The sequence below is a fragment of the Miscanthus floridulus genome, chromosome 8 (assembly GCF_019320115.1).
Source record: "Miscanthus floridulus cultivar M001 chromosome 8, ASM1932011v1, whole genome shotgun sequence".
Taxonomy (NCBI): domain Eukaryota; kingdom Viridiplantae; phylum Streptophyta; class Magnoliopsida; order Poales; family Poaceae; genus Miscanthus; species Miscanthus floridulus.
In genome coordinates, this window is record NC_089587.1 from 190,948,848 (window position 1) to 190,971,477 (window position 22,630).

At 45.8% G+C, this 22,630-nt stretch overlaps 1 protein-coding gene across 1 annotated transcript; it reads right to left on the reverse strand.

Annotated features, from left to right (window-relative positions):
* Positions 1–7,628: 7,628 nt before the first annotated feature.
* LOC136474378 (thioredoxin H-type-like) lies at positions 7,629–8,809 on the reverse strand. The gene is made up of 3 exons (XM_066471969.1): positions 8,557–8,809; positions 8,291–8,437; positions 7,629–8,021 (listed from the first exon to the last, which is right to left on the reverse strand). Exons 1-3 carry the CDS (start codon positions 8,635–8,637, stop codon positions 7,884–7,886), a joined length of 366 nt encoding a protein of 121 aa, XP_066328066.1. The 5' UTR covers positions 8,638–8,809; the 3' UTR covers positions 7,629–7,883.
* Between the last annotated feature and the right edge of the window lie 13,821 nt (positions 8,810–22,630).

Below are 22,630 nucleotides of genomic sequence, written 5' to 3' on the forward strand. Positions count from 1 at the left end.
TCTCCGTCCGGTCTCAACTTCATTTACACTTAGTTATACCATGACTTCATAGTCATCCAAGAAGATCCAGGTAACCACCTATAGCTCGCAGGTGACAGGAAATCACCCGACTTCTACCGGTCTAAGCCAGCTAAGCATTGACTCGACTGCGGATACTAGGGTAACAAGGATATAGTATAACAAAGGTAAACAAGGTATAATGCAGCAACAGTTGCAAACAACTCCTGAACATAATGCATCAATTAAAGTAAAGCATTTAATTAATAATTGCAAACCAGGAGAAAAATGCTCCGGGGCTTGCCTCTCTCGAAGGAGCTCGGACGGTGATCGGGGCACTCCGGAAGTTCCTCAACGTCCTCCTCGTCGGCTTCTGGCACTTCCTGCGGCTGCACCTCGAACTACTCCTCGGGCTCCTCGGGTATGATGACGGAGTTCTCGGTTTGCGATCCTGTATGATGTAATGTGCGTAAGTGCTTATGCAATCGGTGCATCGGATGAGATGAATACAATGAATATGTTTGAATGCAAGGTAGTCAACATCATCCAAGAAAATATACTACAAGCACATGTCGTCTACTGCATTCTCTTCTACTACTAGTAGGTTAAGTCAACATATCTTATTAAATGCTTCAAAGATACACCAAAGCTATTATTATTAACTAATCTTGTATTAAAGAGGATTATTTTATTTCCTTTTAAATTAGGGCTACAACAGTAATCTATATTTTTGGGGCTTATAAAAATCTGAGAAAATTACAGTAGCATAGTACTACTCTAAGTAGACTACCATCAAATTTTCATGATATTTGAATGAGTGGATTAGCCTACACAAAAATCACAAGCTATGGCATGATTTTGTACATAAAAATACTTTGAACTGTGAAAAGTGTCAAACAACAGAATTGATATTTTTTCTAGGTTCTTCATAGCATATAATGACTGTACAAAAATTGTCACATGCATGTTTTATACAAAATTTGCTCTCTAGCTAAAATAACAAAATCAGCTATTAAAGATACTTGAACTACACCTCAAAATTTTCCCACCACACATGCATGAAATATATTTTTCCTAGGAAATTCATGACATAAGAAGATTAACAAACTTGGAATCATATTTTTCTGAAGCCTATAGATTTTTCTACATATTTTTCAAGTTATCAGCAATATTCATGATTAAATAAAGTTCTATAGAAAAGTATTTCAAAAATGACATGCAATAATTTTTTCCAAGTAGATCTGGTGATAAGGAACCTAGCAAAATTTGTTTCAACAAATTTGGAGCAAATTTGAGTACCCAAACATTTTCCAAACCATTTCTATTTTCAAATAATAAAGAGAAATTGAAAACGGATTATTTCTACTCCTACTGGGCCGGCCCGTGGAAACGAACTGGCCCACGGCCACAACCGGCCTGCTCAGTCCGAGCGAAGGGGCGAGCGGCGGCCTGGCTCAGGGTTCGGCCCACGGCCATCCTGGCCCAGCATCGGCCGAGGCGAGATGCCACGCCTACGCCGGCGGCCAGGCACCACGGCGGCGCGGCATACCCGCGGGCGGGCGCTTTCCGGCCACAGCAAGCCACGGGAAGGCGCACACAAGGGTCGTGGGGGCAGAGTGGTGCAGATGCGCGAGAAAAGGATGACAGGGTTGGAGCGGGTCGCCTGCGCGGGCACGAGCTCCGGTGAGCTTGCCTCGGCGAAGCGGAGAAGAAATCGGCCACCACGGCCTCTCACCTCGTCTAGGCAGCCACACGTGGGCGCAACCGAAGAGCTTGACGAGGCGGAGCAGCCGGCGGGAGGAATCGGGGAATGAGGCGCGGGTGGAGGAGCAAATCGCCGGCGGAGCGACTGCGGCGCTCGGTGGCGAAGCTCGCTATGCGCGGGAGGAGCTGCTGCGGCTGGCTGAGTGGGGAGTGCTGCGCTCGGACAGCTTGAATGCGGAGCTACGGTGGCGTGATAACGGCGAGGCGCGTGTGCTTGCGGGGGCCACGGGACGCCACCCGGCCGGCGTCGCCGGCATGCGCTCGCCACGCGGCGCGGCGTGCCTGACGCGGTCGGGCGCGGCGCGTGGGTGGAGAAGACAGCGCGCGGGAGGACTGGGCCACGGCGATCGAGCTGGGCCGAGGCGAAGGAGGGGATGCGGGGTGGATGTTGGGCCGGCTTCGGCAGGCGGGCCAGAAGCGAGGCGGCGGCCCGCGAAGGAGAAAAAATACTTTTCCAAATATATTTTCAAGGAATTTTTACATGCCATCTTTCAAATATTATTTTGAGCAAGAAAATGACATCTTTTGAAAATGTACCAAAAATGAAAGTTGCTTAGAATTTAATTCTCTACAACTTTGCTTTTATGACCAAAGTCCAATTCTTGATAGATTTTGAATTATAAAATAAAAGTCGATTTTTAACTAAAAATCCAAATTTTGGAGAACTATTTTTAAAGCAAAATTTGGCAATAACTTGAATACAAAATTTGCTCCAAAAAATTGTGCTAAATAATTCTAGGTGATTTACAATCATAGCCAAACATGTTTCACTAACCTAGTAAGCATAATTTGGGCAAACACAAGTCTAAACAAGTACATGCAACATTCATGTTTCACTAGCATGTTTCATATGTTTCGAAACAGGGTTTCAGTTATTATTATTTACATGATTAGGCATGTATGATTTGGATGCTTGATGATGCATGATATGCGTGATTTGCAATGCTTAAATGCAGGCATAACACCGGGGTGTTACAGCACCGAGCCACCATGGCCCAGCGAACGGCCTCGGCACCTACTAGAGAAACCCTCTGGTACTCTTGTAGTGTGTCTCTGGACCGCTAGTCGTCCCCTAGCGAACGGGGCACGGGCCTCCACTCAGACTCACCCGATAACAGCTCACCGGAAGTGCCAATGCTCGTTCCCATCGAGGGTAGCCTGGCACATTCCACCCCTCCTTCCGAGCGAAAAGGAAGCGTGAGGGTCATACCAAAAGCCAGGGGGACCCCTGACGGACCTCTCGCTCCGTGCGGAGGCTAGAGGGCTCTTCCTACAACCTCGCCGAGACCCCCGCGACCCGAACTCGTACTTATGGGCTCGGCAAAAACGATATAAACTCCTCACTCAAACACGAAAACGAAAAAAGCCCCTGGAGGAGTAACTCCACTCCTCCAGGGCCTCGGGGGCTACACCCGGCGGGTGCGCTCGCGCACACCCACCGAAACCTCAAGAAACAAAACACAATCCCTATAGGAGCGACTGCAAACCAAGTCTCGATAAACCCTCAGGGAGGATGCCCTCACCCTCCCTGAGGCTCGGGGGCTACTGTCGGGTACCATAAAATAGGGTACCCCGAGCGTACACCCAAAGAGGCACTAAAATCCCATCAACGGCAAAGTTAGAGGGTAAGCCATGGGCTCATAACCAGCCCCATCTGAGCCCACCCGGCTCTCCACATCGCCTCAGGCCTCTCACGGGAGGTCTCGGCATCCTGATGCAATTTCCGCCTCGCACGAGGCCTCTCACAGAAGGCCTCGGCAAGGAGTCCAATCTCCGTCTCGCGCGAGGCCTCATTCTCTGTATCGCTCGAGGCCGGCTTGTCCATAGCCCGTCGCCCCCCCCTCGATCGATCTTCTCGACAACGCGTCATGTCCCATTAATACGTCAACCACTCCCGCAATCTCAGCCGGACGATGGCTCGACACCGCAGAATGGCCGACATGATGTAAGGTCGCATCAGCGCCATACCAGCTGAGACAGGGCACGGTGGGGATTACCGGTCACTGTATCCTGATGCTGTGCCCACGATCAGCGCCCGCACTACACTGCGCCCCACGATCCCCGCCTCGAAAACAACACGACATGGACAGTCTGGCCCGGGTCATCACCGCCTCCGAGCCAGCACACCAGATCAACCGCTCTCTCCAGGCCTCGACACTATGCACCAGGGTCTCGGCTATCTCGGGATTCATGTCCGCCGAGACCCCCCGCTGCAGTGCAGCCTCGGCGCCGACCGAGCCTCGGCCTCGCGCACAGTCAATCCACAGCAACTCGCACGCTGACCGCCGCACCCACTCCAAGGCAGCCCTGGAGCTCCCATGATGCACAGGATCGGATGTGACCAGCACGCCGCCCCAGTGCTCCAAGGACGGACCACTCCGACGACTATGCCGCCACAGGAACAGGCCACAGGGCTCGGACATGCCGCCTCTGTTTGCACGACGCCGTATAGTTAGCTCATGTACTACCCTCGTCATCCCTTCAAACTATAAAAGGAAAGGACTTGGGCTATTTCTAGGGGGAGAGAGACTCACGAACACCCTGTAACACACACTTCACAGCCGCCTGAGAGCAACGTCTCAAGCAGCCCACACCACATCTCGCCGAGACCTGGGACTAACTCCCTCTCTCATCTAGCTTGTAACCCCCTACAACAAGCATTTCGGTACAAGGAATACAAGATCGATCTCCCAGACTGGACGTAGGGCCCGAATTGCCCGAACCAGTATAAACCTTGTGTCTCTTTGCATCACCATCTGAAATTGGGAACACGTAGGATAAATTCACTAGTTGGTTGAGGACCTCCCGGTCCGAAACACCGACAGCTACCTTGATGAGGACTAGTGCTAGGTGATCTGGTTGGACTTTATTGTAATATTTGTGGTTTATGGTTCTGACTTGTGCTTGGATTTCATGAACTTGTCGTAATAAACATGTGAATGATGATGAACATGTGACTTGTTGTTGTAATATATTGTGATTTGTGGTTCACAATTATGGTTGTGATATATTATGAGAAAATGGGTTCTGTATGAAATGCTTGTGTCGATGGAATGCAAAAAAACAAAAAAAAATTAAATTTCTGCCTCTTTGCCGAGGGCAATGACCAAGGCCCTCGGCAAAGAAGGGTCCTTTGCCGAGGGCCGTCCCATTGCCCTCGGCAAAGATTCATTGGAAAAATTCTGGAACTTTTCTTTGACGAGGGCCATGGTTGGAGGTCCTCGGCAAAGACTTTTTTAAAAAAAATTAAAATTTCGTTGCCGAGGGCCTGCGGGGAAGCCCTCGGCAAAGATTTTTTTTAAAAAAGAACAATTTTTTGCCGAGGGCCGCCCTCGGCAAAGATTCATTGAAAAAATTCTGGAACATTTCTTTGCCGATGGCCATGGTTGGAGACCCTCGGCAAAGAATTTTTTTTTAAAAAAATTAAAATTTCTTTGCCGAGGGCCTGCGGGGAAGCCCTCGGCAAAGATTTTTCAAAAAAAAGAATAATTCTTTGCCGAGGGCCGTCCCATTGCCCTCGGCAAAGATTTTTTAGAAAAATTCTGCAACATTTCTTTGCCGAGGGCCATGGTTGGAGGCCCTCGGCAAAGATTTTTCAAAAAAAAAAAAGAATAATTCTTTGCCGAGGGCCCCCGGAGACGGCCCTCGGCAAAGACTCCGTCACAGGCGCCGGCGCCGTGACGGCTGCTTTTCTTTGTTGAGTGCCGCTCCAGCCCTCGGCAAAGGCTTTGCCGAGTGCCCGATAAAGGGCCCTCGGCAAAGACCCTCTTCGCCGACTCAAGATTTCCCGAGGGCCGCCCTCAACAAAGCCTTTGCCGAGGGTTAATGGGCCTTTGCCGAGGGCCTCAGGCCCTCGACAAAGAGGCCGTCTCCAGTAGTGTCTGTAAGGAAAACAATGACCCGCTTTCACCCGCTGGGTGTGGATGCGCGACCCGGATGAGCTTCCGTACGTGTTCAAAGGAGTTCATGATCTTCCCGGCACATGCCGACCAAGCTATGGATACAAACGGCCTACCTTCTTATGCCCAGACTCCATTATATTGATGCCGCCTGTGGGTAAGAAAGTGGATCGTGCTCTGCTCATCCATACTGATGAGTACCAGGAATGGCATCGGAGTCCATAGAGTCACGCAGCTCCTCACCGGCGACCGTCACCTGTGCCTGGACTCCGGGCGTACTTGACGGCCGTCCGACCTTAGGGAGACACTTCCTCCCGGGAGGAGGCTACCGTGCACGTCCAGCCCCCCTGGTGTGCCGCGACAGGGACCCTGATGACGAGGAGCATGTACGCCGCCACGTGGAACAGGAAAATTCGAGGGCCCACCAACTCTTGTCAAGCTGCTCCTCTGTTCGTGTGACACGTGTGCACACCAGTTCGCCGCCTGTCTAGACCACGGCCGCAGCAGCCGCCACTTCCCATTGAGCTCACTTCGAAGCCGAGAACCGTTGCCACATGTCTGACTGACCCCATGGTGCACGAGTTTCGTTTCGCCTTGGCATCTGGCAAGGTTCGCCATGCCTCTGAGTTTTTCCCCAAGTCCGGAATATACTCTGCTCTCCTCTGCTTGGACTGGAATATACTCTGCTCTCCTCTGCTTGGACTGAACTGAATCTTGCCATGGCTTCTGAGTTCGCATGTGGCAATGAACATGTCACTGCCTGCGATGGCTATAGACAAGGAGGTAGCCCTCAGGCCGGGGGTGCATCTTAATGAGGTGGCCCCGATCGACACATGGAGATGCAGCTCCCTCCATTTGTTGACGCCATCGCCTCCAAGGTACGTACAACACAGGGACATCGATGGCGCAAGCACAGAGGAGGCCGGACTCCGTTGGCGACTTCTGCTCCGGCATCTTCACGTCGGCTCCTCAGGCGATCCTGCCGCCCTAACTACACCATCTTCACGTTGGCAGCACAGGGGAAGATAGTTTCTGTTGTCGCAGTGTTGTGGTTGTGGAAGGGCAGCATGAGGAAGTGTAGCAGGATTGGAGTTAACTCAAGGTTAGTAGGTGGTGCTGCCAGCTGCCCCCAACCAGGATGTTTTAGCAGGATGGAATAGTTGGGCTCCAGCAACATCCTTCCACCTGGTGATTGATTGCACCAACTCAAGAAAAATCTAGCTAGAACAGGGTCATCAACACTGGGAGCAGGTGTCAGAACTGGTCTGCATCTGCTGATCTTCAGGAATGGCTACTGAACATATCACAAGGAGAATGCACTATTATTACAGGACAGTCCTAGGTGATGTTAACAGTCTGGTCCATTTGGAAGCAAAGAAACGGCAGAATTTTTAAGAGACACAGAAACGAAAAATTCTCCGGTTGATCTTTTCCCTGAAAAAATCAACGAGGAGGCTTACTTGAGGAAATCGGCAGGGGCAAAAACCTTTTGTTTTCCTAGTTGCGATGCACTCTTACACAAATGAATGACTAATCAACTTTAGTCATACTTGTAGGCGCGTCATGCACATGTAACTCTTCTCCTATCTTATTACTACTTTCTCCCTCCTGTAATATAAGGGAGATAAAGTTCAAAACTTGTACCAAAATAAAAGATATTCTGGGTCGTCAACCTTCTCGATCTGTCCTCTGTCTTTTTTTTGCATGAAAAATTGAGAATTTTTTAAAACTCAACGTCATTAAAAAACAACCAGCATTAATTAAGGAAAATAACAACTAAACTACTCCTTCCAATCCTAATTAGTGAGGGGCAAGATGATCTTTTGTCGTGGCTCCTTATTTTGTTTGAAAATCACTTGGATCCCTTATATTACAGGATGGAGGGAGTAATATAAAGCCAGTAATCATCCCAGGTCTTTCAAATAAAAAGGTAGCAAGCTTATTATTAGGCAATTTATGCCATATAAATACTTCAAACCGTTACTTTTATTTACTGTATATTTCTTCAGGGCATCAAGTCGGGATCTCTTGTTGTTCCGAAGAAAAGGAGACATACATATACCGTGATACCATACCATACACAGGGTTCACGTACTCTGGATGGATGGGTACACATGGATCGATGCGCATGTTACAATAGGTATACATATATGTGTGTATAAAAATGCGTACTGGTGTCCAGATCATTGATCACGGCGATAGAATGGTGGTGTACTAGTGTGATCATGTTTTGGGTGCATATTTGCCGATGCTTTCGTCGAGCTCCTCCTTGTTAGGCGCAACGATGGATGCCTCCTCATCGTAGTCGAGTATCATCAGGAAGGTCGGCAGGGCCTGCACTCCACAATCCTTGGCGAGCTCCTGCATGAATTAATGAACCTACAATTTAGAAAATGTTTGATCCCATATAACTAGTTGTATAGTTAGCTGCTAAAAGTTAGGTAAGTTCATGTTTGGATCTTCAGCTAATTAAGCTAATAAACCAGCCTAATATCTTACATACCACCCTAGCTAATAATTAGCTATTAGCTGGTTTCTTCTAGCTAGCTAACACAGCTAATAGTTAGCTGGGTGGATCCAAACAGAGCCTTGATTAGGCCCGCCGGACTGACGGTAGATCGGTTGGTTACCTTGAACTCTTTGTTGTCGACGTCGACTGTACAAAAGTCGGCTTTGACGTTATTCTTCTTGCAATTAGCTGCGATTGATTCAAAAATCGGCTTCATGAACTCGCACGTCGAGCGGTAGGACACTTTCCCCATGAACTCCAGTACGAGCTTAAATTGGGCGTACGTGGAAAGAGATTGTGTATGAGAGACAGACAGATCAGAGAATAATGAACAATGGAATTAATTAATTCTACAGAAATTAATTAATAAGAAGGTAATATATGTACCAGCTTGCCATGTCCATTAGCATTATCCACAACTTGATAAAAGTGGTTCATATCTCGGACGGCTGTCACGGACGAACTCATCGTGCCTTCTTCTTCTTCGGATTAATTTGCTTTTAATTTGCTGTGGATCGACGTACAACTCGCACAAGGAAGGGAGAAGTATTACCCACACAACAACTCGCCTTGCTTCCTGGTGATAATTTATATAAAAAACAAACAAAAAAATCGTCTTGGTGATGGATATGGATGAGCGGGCAGGTCCTGTGGGGAGCTGATGCCCTATATATAGCGGTGGAGCCGATGACAAAAGGACGATAGGTTTGGATGGGAAAGAATAGATGCTTCCCAATTCATTATATCTTTATGTCTAAGGCCCTCAGAAATTTCAACCATTTCATTTCGATCCTAAGCATCTAATTTGGTCTGCTCCGTGCTGGGGCACGTGAGCGAATATAATAATGGACGCTTCTTTGTTGCATGCTTTTCATTTTTTTTCTTCTACCCTGCTTGATGGTTTCTTTTTTATTTTTTAAATTAATCACACAGTACAAATATACGTTACTGACATCTCGCTATCGATGAGCACATCACCTATCGCTGAAAGTTTAGCGCTGTTAAATTCTGAAAGAAATCGACGCGCACTAGTGTTAACTCAAGGACTCAAACCCGGACGGACATGCATGTCCACAAGAACTTGTTCCTTATAATAGAATCCTCATAAAAAGTAAACTAACCCTAGCTCCCTCTTCTCTCTCTCTTAATTTTCAAAGACGGGCACTTGTAACGCCCGCCTCAGAAAATCAAATCAGCCTAATCTCACACGCATATAAAACCGAGCCAAACCCTAGCTCCCTCATCTCTCTCTTAATCCCTCTTCTAGCCGCCGCCTCCTCTCAGTCACATTCAATCTCTCTCTCCCAGCAACCGCATGTGCCTCCCTCCCTGTGCGCGGCTGCGCATGAGCGTGGTGTGTCACTTTCGTCCGGTTTTGCCATCATCCTGTCCAATGTGGTGCAGCACGCAGCCCCGTCTCCCTCCGGTTTGGTGCGTGGCCCCTCGGTGCGGCGTCATGCCCCTCTAATCCGACGTGGTGTGGCACGACATCGTGTCCCTCTGGTCCGGCATGGTGCGGTGCGGCGTCATGTCCCTCTAATCCGACGTGGTGTGGCGTGACATCGTGTCCCTCTGGTTTAGCATGGTGCGGCGCCTCCTATCATCCACCTCGATGTGCTGCCACCATCCTACCACCCCGACGAGGACCCCTTGATCCGTCAAGTGCTGCGACGATCCGGCAAGTGCCGCGATGATCCGGTGAGTACAACATCGATCCGGCGAGCGGGGACGATTCACCGCGGATCCAACGAGCAGAGGCCAAGATAGGTACTCTCTCCCCCCGTCGTCGAGATCTACTATCATCATTCTGTCGCGAAATACTCTCACCGCCTAATCTACTTGTGTTTTTGTTCTGGTTCTATATGATTTGAAGGTGCTGGCGTAGACGATGTGGTGGTGCATATTCGATGATGGCACTGAGGAGGGCCACCTAGCCTCGATCTGGCCAAGGGCAGCGCGGTGGAGACCCGCCCGGCCAATGGCGGCCGGAGGAGAGCCATCCAACCTCGATCTAGGACAAGGGTGGCACTAGATCCGACCTAGTTGGGGACTTCGAGGAGCGGCAATGGCAGTGGCAGAAGCAAAAGCAAAAGCTGCAGTGGGATTTTTTTTTTATTTCCAGAGGCGGGCGTCGTTACTTGCCTGCCTCTGGAAACATCATTTCCACAGGTAGACACCAAGGACCGCCTCTGATAATCTACGATTAACATTGAGCATCTCTCAGAGGTAGGCAGACTGCCCGCCTCTGGAAAGCATTTATGACCGTCTCTGATGTTACTTTTTTTACTAGTGATCTATGAGATTGTTGCAGTAGTTTTGGGCGAAAGCTCAGCCCAGCTCCCAGTTGGGCCAGATGGTGATGACGCCCTCGGACAGAGATCCCCTCTTTGGAGGCGATGCTGAAGAACAACTTGTTACATCCCCTCCGATGGTGTTCTTGTGCAATGCAGCTCTTCTCCACCACCTGGCTCATGTTAACGCTGACGGTGATTATGTCTTTGGATGTCATATCCCTCCTCAGAGGCATCGTTGGAGAAGCTCCGATCCAGTAGATAGTGAACTACATGGTGTTGCCGCATTGGTGCCTTGGAAAGTTGGAATAGTAGTGCTGCATTTTTACTGTGTTTGCTATTCGTGGTTATGCCACAATTCGCCCTTGTGCTGGGGCTGGTTACCTTTGAGGTCTAGTTAATTTAGCTAGGCAGTGTCATGGCTTTAGCCCAGTTTTCCTAAATTAACTGGGCAATTAAGGGGTTTGTCTTGTTTTCCCTAAAAATGGGGTCGTTGATGTGTGATTATGTCACTCTATATCAATACAATTTAGGTGAGGATGCTCTCCCCCGGTGACCATTAAAAGAAATACGGTTGTTAAGTTTTCCAGCAAGCTAGGTGACTCGCTCAAAGTTTGCATTGGCTCTTGATTATGATAACAAAATTTCAGATTTGTGGGGCTGTGGAGGGGAGATGTTCATCAATACAAGGCGGAGGACGACAGCACGCAAGTATGCACATCCTTTATCTAAATACTTCCTCAGTTTCAAAATGTAAGAGGTTTTAGTTTTGCCCTAAGTCAAATTATCTAACTTTGAGCATACTAAAAATGCCAAATAAATGTAATGTTAAGATATGTTTCATGGTAGGTTTTAATGAAGCTAATTTCATATGATGTTATAGAATCTATAAACTTGGTCAAATTAATTAAGTTTCACTTAAGACAAAAAGAAAACATTCTATGTTTTACAATAGAGGGGTATCTTCACTCTCTTCTTGTTCCTTTCTACTCTCTTCGTTCTAAATTATGTTATTTTAGCCTTTTTAGGTAATTATAGAGACATAACATATATCAAAATGCATAGCAAAAACTATGTAATTTCGAACTGAGGGACTAGATTTTAATGTAGGTGTGATTAATATAGTGTCAAATAAAGGCTAACATCTACTGAGTCTTTTATTTATTTATTTCATTACTACAGGAAGTATTTTCAGAGATGGGCATCTTCCATTAACAGAGGTGGACAGTCCAACCGTCTCTAGCAAATAGTCTCTGTTAATAGCCATTTACCGAGGTGGTCGGTATACCTATCCGTATACTTGCCTTTGCAAATCGATTAACAGAGATATGCACCTTAAGATGTCCGTCTCTATTAATGGTTTTTGAAAAACAAAAAACCATAAATTTTGTGTCTTTTAAGGTTCGAACCCAAGACATTTCAGCACATTCAACACCTTTTTACTACTCGACTACACACTCATTTGTGCATATATGTAGACACTATCTTTTGTATCAACATTTCAAAATCTTATGTTGAATATTTTTTATACTAAATAACACAAATAAAAAAGTTTCAACTACAATGTTTTAAATCTTGTCAAGCACTACAACTTAGGTATAGGACATGTCCCCATCCAAGATTGTGTGAAAATTTCAAAATCTTGAATCTCAGAGTACGTGAATTTAAAACCAATATTTGAGACTCTAAATTACATCAAATCAAAAAGTTAACAACAACAGGCTTGTAGATCTAGTCTGCCAGTGCAACTTTTGTATTGACCATATGAACATTCAAGGTCGTTTGGAAATTCTAAATTTTAAATTTCAAAATCTAAGAAATTAAAACATATATTTGAGACTCTAAGCAACATCAAATTAAAAAAATTTCAACTTCAAAGTTGTAAAATGTATCGAGAAATACAACTTTAGTATATACCATGTCAACATCCTAAATTTTTTGAAAATTTTAAATTCTAGATTTCAAAATATGAGAATTTAAAACAATATTTTGGGACTAAAAATAGTTTAAAATAAAAAATCTTCTCAACTACCAAGTTGTAGATCTCGTCGAGAGCTACAGTTTTTATATAAAGTTCGTCTTCATTTGAATTTATCTAAAAAAGTTATGAATTACTTTTAGATACAACTATTTCTAGAGAGGCGGCCCACCTCTATTAATTAATCAATCTTTAGAGACGGACCCTTAGAATGGCCACCTCTGTTAATATCGATTTTTATAGAGATGGACACCTTAAGCGTCCGTCTCTGAAAATCGATTTATAGAGACACTAAGGCAACCACCTTTGCAAATCAATGATTAACATAGGCGCGCGTCTTAATGCCCGCCACTGTAAATTATTAACAGAGACAGTCATTTATCTGGAGGCCGCCTGATCATTTATAGAGGCGGTCTCTAAATGTGCTCGTATCCATTAATCAGAGAGGGTGACTTCTAAAATCATTTTTGTATAGTGTTTACTGGTACATTTATCTACAAATTCTCCTAATACTTGTCGGCTTGTCCACCACATCCTCGAAAGTTATAAAAGAAGGCATCTTTGGGTTCTTGGCAGAACGGCAGTCCCATCTTATTATCATGATAAAACCCAGATGCCTAGCTGCGACGCCTTCATTTGTGTTAAAATTCCAAGGTATATATCATCTGTCCATTCGATGGTATACGTGTGCAAATTCGAGTTTGGTGGCTACATTATATTGGACCTATATAGGAAGCAAAGAATATTAGGCATAGGCTGCGTAGAAGGAGACTCAACCAAGAAAGCTTACAAGGGACGTGCCACTTGCAAAGATTCCAGATAAAAATGAGAATGAGGCTTCAACACCACTACTCCTCTATTTTAAAAAGAAAGATTCCAACCCCGCTTCCGCTGCCTTATCTTATATTATTCCGATAGAAAAAAAATTTTCGTGAACATGCTTTGCATGTGTACCACCAAGGAGGAATTTTACAGCGATTAGCGCGGGTCGGCCTAGAATGCGAGCGGCACACCAGAGGATAAAGCCCTGTAATAAGAGCCGAAAAAAGCCAACACACTCAACTATGACAGCTATTACAGAGCATGATTTTGCCAATAGACTCAACTATGACAGCTATTACAGAGCATGATTTTGCGACGTCGGAGACAACAGCACGATAATCAGCTCCCCGCCATCGCCCACAGCGCGACAATGGAATTGCGCCTCTTGCCCATGGAACGCATCAAGGATGGTTTCCATGTCTTCGGGTGAGCACCTGATTGTCGAGAACGAGCACTTGTCCATGCTGTTGGATTGATCTCCCACGCCATTAGGCCCAACGGCCTTTGGGCCTTGTTCTCGCGCCCTGATCGGGGGCGCCCAACCCTACATGGTTGGTGGGCCCCCGTCGCACAGCACTATAAAGGAAAGGTGGGGGCCGGGTGAAGGGTCGAGATGGCGACTAGAGGGGGGGTGAATAGTCTTTTCTAAAACTTAATCGCGTCGGCTAACCGATACAAATGCGGAATTAAAACTATCGGTCTAGCCAAGACTATACCCCACTCTATATGTTCACTAGCACCTTGCAAAGATAACAATTATGCAACAAAGGTGCCCGGCTAGCTAGAGCTCTCCTAAACAATTCTAGGAGCAAGGTTATATAAACCTATGCCACTAGTACTTTAAGCAACAAGGGAGCTCCTACACATGCTAGTAAGCAAAAGCACAAAGCTAACTAAGCTCACTAGCAATGCTCAATAACAAGGCAACCAATGCCTAATTAGAGAGCGCAAATACTTAGCTACACAAACTAAGCAATGTGACTAACAAGGTTACTAAAACCAAATTAGCCACGCAAGGGAGCTACTTCTATGCTACACAAGCAAGAAGGTAATTAGCAAGCTACACAAGCTATCTAATTACAAGAGCAACTACACAAGCTTAATATGTATAAAAGTAATTGCAAGCTTGTGTAATGGGGATGCAAACCAACGGGAAGAATAAGGTTGACACGATGATTTTTCTCCCGAGGTTCACGTGTTTGCCAACACGCTAGTCCCCGTTGTGTCGACCGCTCACTTGGTGGTTCGGCGGCTAATTAGCATCACCCGCTAAGCCCGCACGTCGGGCGCCGCAAGAACCTACCCCTTGAGTGAGGGTAGCTCAATGACACGCTTTACTAGAGTTGCTCTTCGCGGCTCCCACGGGGCGAGCACAATGCCCCTCACAAGCACTTCTCCGGAGCGCCGCACAAGCTTCTTGCGCGCTTCGACGGAGACCACCACCAAGCCGTCTAGGAGGTGGCAACCCCCAAGAGTAACAAGCACCACCGGCTTGCAACTCGATCACCTAGTGCCACTCGATGCAACCTCACGATGCAATCGCACTAGAATCGCTCACTCACACAATCGAATGATCACTATCAAGTATATGTGTGATGGAGGGCTCCCAAGCACTCTCAAGCATGGACACAAAGTCCCCTAAGGTGCTCAGCACCAGCCATGGCCGAGGGCCACTTCTATTTATAGCCCCAAGGGCTAAACTAGCCGTTACCCCTTCACTGGGCAACGGTCGGGCCGACCGGACGCTCCGGTCGTGTTGACCGGACGCTGGACCTCAGCGTCCGGTCACTCACAGACGACCACGTGTCCCGGTTCCAACGGTCACTTGACCTGACCGGACGCTCCAGCTTCAACTGACCGGACGCTGAACCCCCAGCGTCCGGTCGTTTCCAGTAAGCTCCCGAGCATGACCGGACGCGTCCGGTCGAACGCGATCGGACGCAGCCAGCGTCCGGTCACTCTCCAGCTACTGCTACACTCCACGTCAGTGCGACCGGACGCAGCCTGCCAGCGTCCGGTGCATTCAGATCCAGCGTCCGGTCAGTTGACCGACGCCAGCATCTTCTCCATTCTCTTCACCCTTGCTCAAGTGTGCTAACCACAAGAATTTGCATCCGGCGCAATAGAAAATAGGCATTCCATTTTCCCGAAAGCGCCGAATCCCGCCTCACAAGCTCGGCGGGAGGGAGAGAGGGACCCAAACCCATCTCACCCCTGCAAACACCACCTCCTTTGTAAATGTGCCAACACCACCAAGTGTACACCACCATGTGTATGTGTGTTAGCATTTTCACAATCATTTCCCAAAGGATGTTAGCCACTCAACTTGCCACGCCACTCGATCCTAGCGACAATGCAAAGTTAGATCACTCGAGTGGCACTAGATGACCGATATGCAAACAAGTTTGCCCCTCTTGATAGTACGGCCATCTATCCTAAACCCGGTCATAAACTTCTCTACACACCTATGACCGGTGAAATGAAATGCCCTAGGTTATACCTTTGCCTTGCGCATTCCATTCCATCTCCTCCAATGTCGATGCAACACATGCACCAACACGATCAACAATGATATGATCCACTTCATATCATCACATGATCATATTGGTTCATCGATCTTGACTCTACTTGCTCTTCACCGTTGCCATCGTCCATCGGCGCCAAGTCTTGCTCAAGCTTCACCGCCACGCGGTCCATCACTCCAAAGCCTTCGACTTGCCCTTCACGCTTGCAACCGGTCCATCAAGCCAAGTCTTGTCTTGATCTTCTCCACCTTGATCACATGACTCAATGTCATGTCTCATGTGCATTTAAGCTCCTTCATCATCACATGTGTGAGCTTTGCAACATCTCCAAGCCATTTTCACCTTCATGGCATATGTTGCTCACACACATGTACCTATGGACTAATCACCTGTGTATCTCACATAAACACAATTAGTCCACCTAAGTTGTCACTCAATTACCAAAACCAAACAAGGACCTTTCACCGGGGCTCGCAGTACGAGGTTCACCGCGCCGCCAGACACCCCACCGACATCCTAACCCTAACCCGATCTTGAGAAGGGGCGCTGCCAGCAACGGGAAGCACCACCGACGCCGGCAACGCCACCCCGACGCATACGCCGTCGCCAAGGACATCACTGCACCGACTCCTCTCTCCACCGAACGTCGCTGTCGGCGTGCAGATGGCATCAGCGAACGAGATCCCGACCGGTGCTTCGACCACTACGGCCTTCAATGGTCTGCAACCTCTCACTCCCCTTCTCTCTGCCTCTCTGTAGATCGTGTATTAAGATCTTTGATTACTGGGATTTTGACTCGATTGAGTCCTACAAAATCTAACAATGGTATCAGAGACAGGTGGCCTCTGTGTATCCCTAACCGGGTAAAAGAAGAAAAGAGAACAGATCCATTCGGATCAGAGAAGAGATAGGGCCCTCGGCTCACGAAGCCGAACCCTAACCCAAGAACAGAACAGATCTAATTTGGTTTTGGCCGAACCCTAAGACCTAACCCTAATTCCCCACATCAAAAGAAGAAGGGGAAAGGGGAAAGAAGGGGAAGAAGAAAGAAAAGAAGGGTCGGAATCCTAACCCTAACCCTAGTTTCCCATTCGAATGAACGAAAGAAAAGAAAGAAGATAGAAAACGAATCTGAAGGGAGAAGAAAACTACCTCATCGTGCGTCGGGATGGCCTTTCGTCGGCGCGGGAGAAGAAGGGCCGAGCCGGGGGCAGCTGCTCGTCGGGCTCGGCCAAGGGGGCGCCGTGGCCAGGCCGCTCGACGGCGGCGTGCTCACCCGTTGGGGAGCACGCGCGCCGGCGAGGGGGCCAGCGACGGCGCCATGGCTGCCCGCTCTGCCGTCCTCGCTCGTGGCTGCTCGGTGGCTGCTGTCATCGCTGTGGCTGAGAAGAGAGAGCGAAGAGAGAGAAAGGGCAGGGGGCGAATGAGCTAGGGTTCCGGGGCACCGGCCGCGGCGATGGTTTTTGACCGGCCGAAACGAACGCTCGGCCGTCCGATTCGATCCGACGGTGGAGCGCGACTGGACCGCCGGCTGGCCCAGGCGGGCGCGCGCGGCAGCGCGACTTTGCTGGCCCAGGCCCAGGTTGCGGCCTGGGTGCGGCCTGCGCGCGCGGAGAGCTGGGCCGAGCCGGTTTTTGCCGTCTTGGGCCGCGCGCATGGGCGAGCTAGGCCACGCTGGGCTGAAGTGAAAAGAAAATTTTGTTATTTTTTCCAGGAGCAATTTTAATGCATATTTTTTGATGAATTTGAATGATTTTGATACAATTTTTCTGTGCAAATATTATCCAACGATATTTTGCCAGAAAACAATAAAGTACTCCGTGCTTCTGGAAAAATAATAATATGAAAAGATTATTAATGTTTCCGCTGTGCATGATAATTATTGTTCTCTTTGATTAAATTTGAACCAATGGGATAATTTAATTTTAAGAGAAGTGATGAATTTTTGATAATTTTGATGAGATTATGATGTTGTTATTTTCTGACCAACGTTGTTAATAACAATATTATAATTTTGATCCATGAGAAATTATGCATTAATTTTACTTCTGCCCAACGGTGATGTAAAATGTTTGCATGGATGAATTATAAGTTTTAATTTGACCAACGTTGAGTTAAAGCATGAAATTTTATGTATAAATGTTTCTTACTTACTCTGGTGTGATTTCAGGAGGCAAATGCATTGTGAACATTGCCAAATCCTGACACTCAATGGGACCAATCACCGTGTGTGGCGGGAGAAGTATGAATTAGAACTTGCGTTGGGAGAGGTCGATTTTGCCATCACCTTACCGTGTCCTACTGAGCCAGAGGACCCAGTGAGAGGTGAAAATGAATCTGACGCTGATTTCGCTGCTCGAAAGCGTGATCATGCTGAAATAAGAATGAAATATGACCTTGAACATAGGCAATGGACTCTCTCCAACCGCAAGTGCCTGTTGGTGGCCAAGGCCACCATAGAAGAACAGATAAGGGGCTCAATCCCTGAATGTGCTACTGCCAAAGAATATCTTGAGAAAATCAAGAGTCAGTTTACTGGGTCTACCAAGGCCACAGCAAATTCACTGATTAAGAAGCTTGTGAATGAGAAATTCACTGGTGGTAGCATAAGAGAGCACATTTTGAAGATGAACACTACGGCATCTAAGCTAAAGGAAATAAATTTGAAGGAGGAGGATTTCCTGATTCATTTGATTTTTGCTTCTTTGCCAAAAGAATATGACACCTTCATTGTGAACTACAATATGCAGCCTAAAAGATGGAGCATAGAAAGACTCATCTCAATGTGTGCTCAAGAAGAGGAGAGGAAAAAGTCCTCACAGGGTGAATTCGCTCATTTTGTGAAGGATAACAAAAGAAAGAATTTTAATGGCAAGAATTCTAAACCACAAGGGAAACCCAAGTGGGATAAGGCCTCTTCCTCCAATTCACAGGGAAAAAAACCCTAGGATTCTGAGAATCAGCAGTATGGTGGAGCTGAAAAAGATAAGTGCAAGCACTGCTTTAAGAAGGGACACTACAAGAGGGATTGTCCAGACTTCCTGAAATCTCTGCTAAAGAAAGATGATAAATTTATTATATTTGTAGATGAATCCCTGTATTTATGTTATGATAAATCCACTTGGTGGGTTGATTCAGGAGCAACTACTCATGTTGCAAATTCCTTACAGGGGTTAAGTGGGACGAGAACCTTGCAAAGAGGAGAAAAAATGATTAAAGTTGCAAATGGAGTGCAAGCCAATGTTGAAGCCATTAGAGTTTTTTTTCTTTAGAATTGAATAATGATTTTGTACTTAGACTTAAAGAAGTACTTTATGTTCCCTCTTTGCGTAGAAATTTGATAAGCGTTTTGAAACTTGATGATGATGGAATTGATTGCCACTTTGGTGGTGGTAAGTGTAAGATACTGGTTGATAATAAATGTGTTGGTCTTGCCTTCCGACAAGACAAGCTTTATTTATTATCTCTTGCTGAGAATGCGAATAATGTATGCGATGAGAATGTGAATGATTCCCCATCTACGACTGTAACTAAAAAGTGGAAGAGAATTGATTATGTCTCTTCGAAATTATGGCATTGTCGCTTGGACCATATTTCGAGGGGGAGAATAGAACGATTGGTTAAGGAATCAATTCTCCCGCACTTAGAATTTTCAGATTTAGAATAATGTGTTGATTGTATCAAAGGAAAGTATGTCAAGAAAATTAAGAAAGATGCCAAACGAAGCATAGGAATTTTAGAAATAATCCACACAGACATATGTGGTCCTTTTCCTGTGAAAAGTGTGGATGGTTATGATTCATTTATAACATTCACAGACGACTACTCTCGTTATGGCAATATTTATCCAATTAAAGAAAGATCGGAAGCATTGGATAAATTCAAAATATTTAAAGCTGAAGTTGAAAATCAGCACAATAAGAAAATCAAGATAGTACGGTCAGACCGAGGTGGAGAGTACTATGGGCGACATACCCCTTATGGCCAAATTTCTGGACCGTTTGCAAAGTTCCTACAGGAAAATGGTATAGTTGCTCAGTACTCCACACCGGGGGAGCCTCAGCAGAATGGAGTGGCTGAAAGACGTAACCGTACCTTAATGGATATGGTAAGAAGCATAATAAGTTACTCCACATTACCGATTAGTTTATGGATGGAGGCACTGAAAACCACTATTCACATACTTAATCGAGTACCAAGTAAATCGGTGCCTAAAACACCGTATGAATTATGGACAGGAAGGGAACCCTCACTTAACCATTTGCGTGTGTAGGGTTGTTCGGCTGAGGCAAAAGTGTTTAACCCAAACATAGGAAAGTTAGACTCCAAGACAGTCAGCTGCCATTTTATTGGCTATCCAGAAAGATCGAAAGGATATCGCTTCTATTGTCCTAACAGACATACGAAGATTGTAGAAACAAGACACGCTGTGTTCTTGGAGGATAACATGATCAGGGGGAGCATGGTAGCTAGGGATGAAAACGGTCAGAAACGGTCGGAAAACCTCTCAACCGTTTTCTACTTCTACATTTGAATACGAAAACGAAAATGAAAGCGGTAAAGCCAGACACGAAAACGAACACGAACTTACGGAATATCAAAAATTTCGAAAACGAACTAATTCGGGCGGAATTATGTCAAACACGGTCGGTATACGAAAAATCAATACGGAATATTGACCCGTAGAACCAAGTGCATAACAATTAACAAGTACATAATAATTAACAAGTCCTACAACTTTCATAAAAAGTATCCATTCGACACGACGTAATGAAGATATGATTTTTTATGGCAACAAGCGCTTGTACGCGATTAATATATCGCTGACTTTATTTAATTTTTTTGAACATCTTCTAGACATCAAATGAAAAAACTAAGGACTAGAAAGTTGTAGATCTCGTCGAGAGCTACAATTTTCATATAAAAATCATCTTCATCCGAGATCGTATAAAAAAGATATAATTTTTCTAAGGTTAGACTTGTAGTGGGCCAAATTTGATTTAAACCGAATTTCGAAACCGAATTTCGAATTCGGGATATTCCGAATTAAAAGTAGAAAAGTAGAAAACGGTCGAAAAAAATGTCTAAACCGTTTTCGTTCCGATTTTGAATTTGGTATTCCGAATTTCGAACCGAATTCGAATTTATCCGAAAATACGAATTCGATCGGATTAAATATAGAAAACGATGCGGTTCGGTACGAGATATTTCCGTACCGTTTTCATCCTTAATGGTAGCACGAGAAATCAGCCTATAGGAAAAGTGGGTACATGTACCCACTCCGATAGTTGAAGAACCATTCTTCACGCTACCTGCTGCTGTTGCACCAACAGTGCAGGACACTGTAGTGCCAACACCTGTTGCAAGTTCTCCTGTGGCGACAATGAATGAACATGAGGAACCTATCCTTGAGGAACCTATCCTTGAGGAACCTATAGAACCAAATATTGCACATGAGGAAGAACAACAACAGCCCAATGTGGAACAAGTGCCAGAGGCACCTAGAAGGTCTCAAAGAATAAGAAGATCAGCTATTACTGATGACTATGAAGTTTATGAAACAGAAGAATTTCAGATGGGGATGATCCCACCTCATTTGAAGAAGCCATGAGAAGCGACCACTCATCAAAGTGGCTTAAGGCCATGAAAGATGAATTAAAATCAATGAGTACCAATAAAGTTTGGGACTTAGAAAATATTCCTAAAGGAGCCAAAACAGTAGGCTGTAAATGGGTCTACAAAACAAAATATGACTCCTAAGGGAATATAGAAAGATTTAAAGCGCGACTTGTGGCGAAAGGCTTCACGCAAAGAGAAGGGATTGATTACAATGAGACGTTTTCTCTAGTCTCATGTAAAGATTCCTTCATAATTATAATGGCACTTGTAGCCCACTATGATTTGGAGTTACATCAAATGGATGTAAAGACGGCTTTTCTAAACGGGGATTTGGAAGAAAATGTTTATATGGCACAACCGAAAGGTTTTGTCGTAAAAGGAAAGGAAAATATGGGATGCCGCCTGAAGAAATCAATCTACGGATTGAAGCAAGCTTCAAGACAGTGGTATTTGAAGTTTGATAGAACGATAAAAGGTTTTGGGTTTAAAGAAAATGTTGAGGACAATTGCATTTATGCAAAGTTCAAGAATGGAAAGTACATATTCCTAATTTTGTATGTGGATGATATCTTGCTTGCTAGTAGTGATATCAATCTACTAATAGAAACAAAGAAATTCTTGTCCTCAAACTTTGATATGAAAGATCTCGGTGAGGCCTCGTTCATTTTGGGAATAGAGATTCACCGAGACAGAAGAAAGGGGGTTCTAGGATTATCGCAAAAGGCATACATAGAAAAGGTCCTGAAGAAATTTAGTATGCATGCGTGTAGTCCTTCACCTGCACCTATAGTCAAGGGTGATAGATTTGGAGAACATCAGTGTCCCAAGAACCAATATGAAATTGACCAAATGAAAGCGGTACCGTATGCTTCAGCTGTTGGAAGTTTACAATATGCTCAAGTGTGTACACGCCCTGACTTAGCTTTTGTTATCGGGTTACTTGGCAGATATCAAAAGAATCCAGGAATTGAACATTGGAAGTTAGTGAAGAAAGTCCTGCGTTATTTGCAGGGTACAAAAGGCCTCATGCTTATGTATAGAAGATCTGATTCCCTGCAGATAGAGGGGTATTCAGATTCTGATTATGCGGGAGAAGAAAGAAAATCCACGTCATGATATGTATTTACTCTCGCAGGAGGGGCTATATCATGGAAAAGCTCCAAACAAACCGTAACTACATCCTCGACAATATATGCCGAGTTTGTAGCATGCTATGAGGCAACGGG

Bases quoted from the DNA above. Each gene is read 5' to 3' on its own strand.
- LOC136474378 (XM_066471969.1), bottom strand. From the start codon at position 8,637: ATGAGTTCGTCCGTGACAGCCGTCCGAGATATGAACCACTTTTATCAA. The intron at 8,438-8,556 runs GTACATATATTA...GCCCAATTTAAG, and splicing joins CTAATGGACATGGCAAGCTG to CTCGTACTGGAGTTCATGGG. The intron at 8,022-8,290 runs GTAACCAACCGA...TAATTCATGCAG, and splicing joins TCGACAACAAAGAGTTCAAG to GAGCTCGCCAAGGATTGTGG.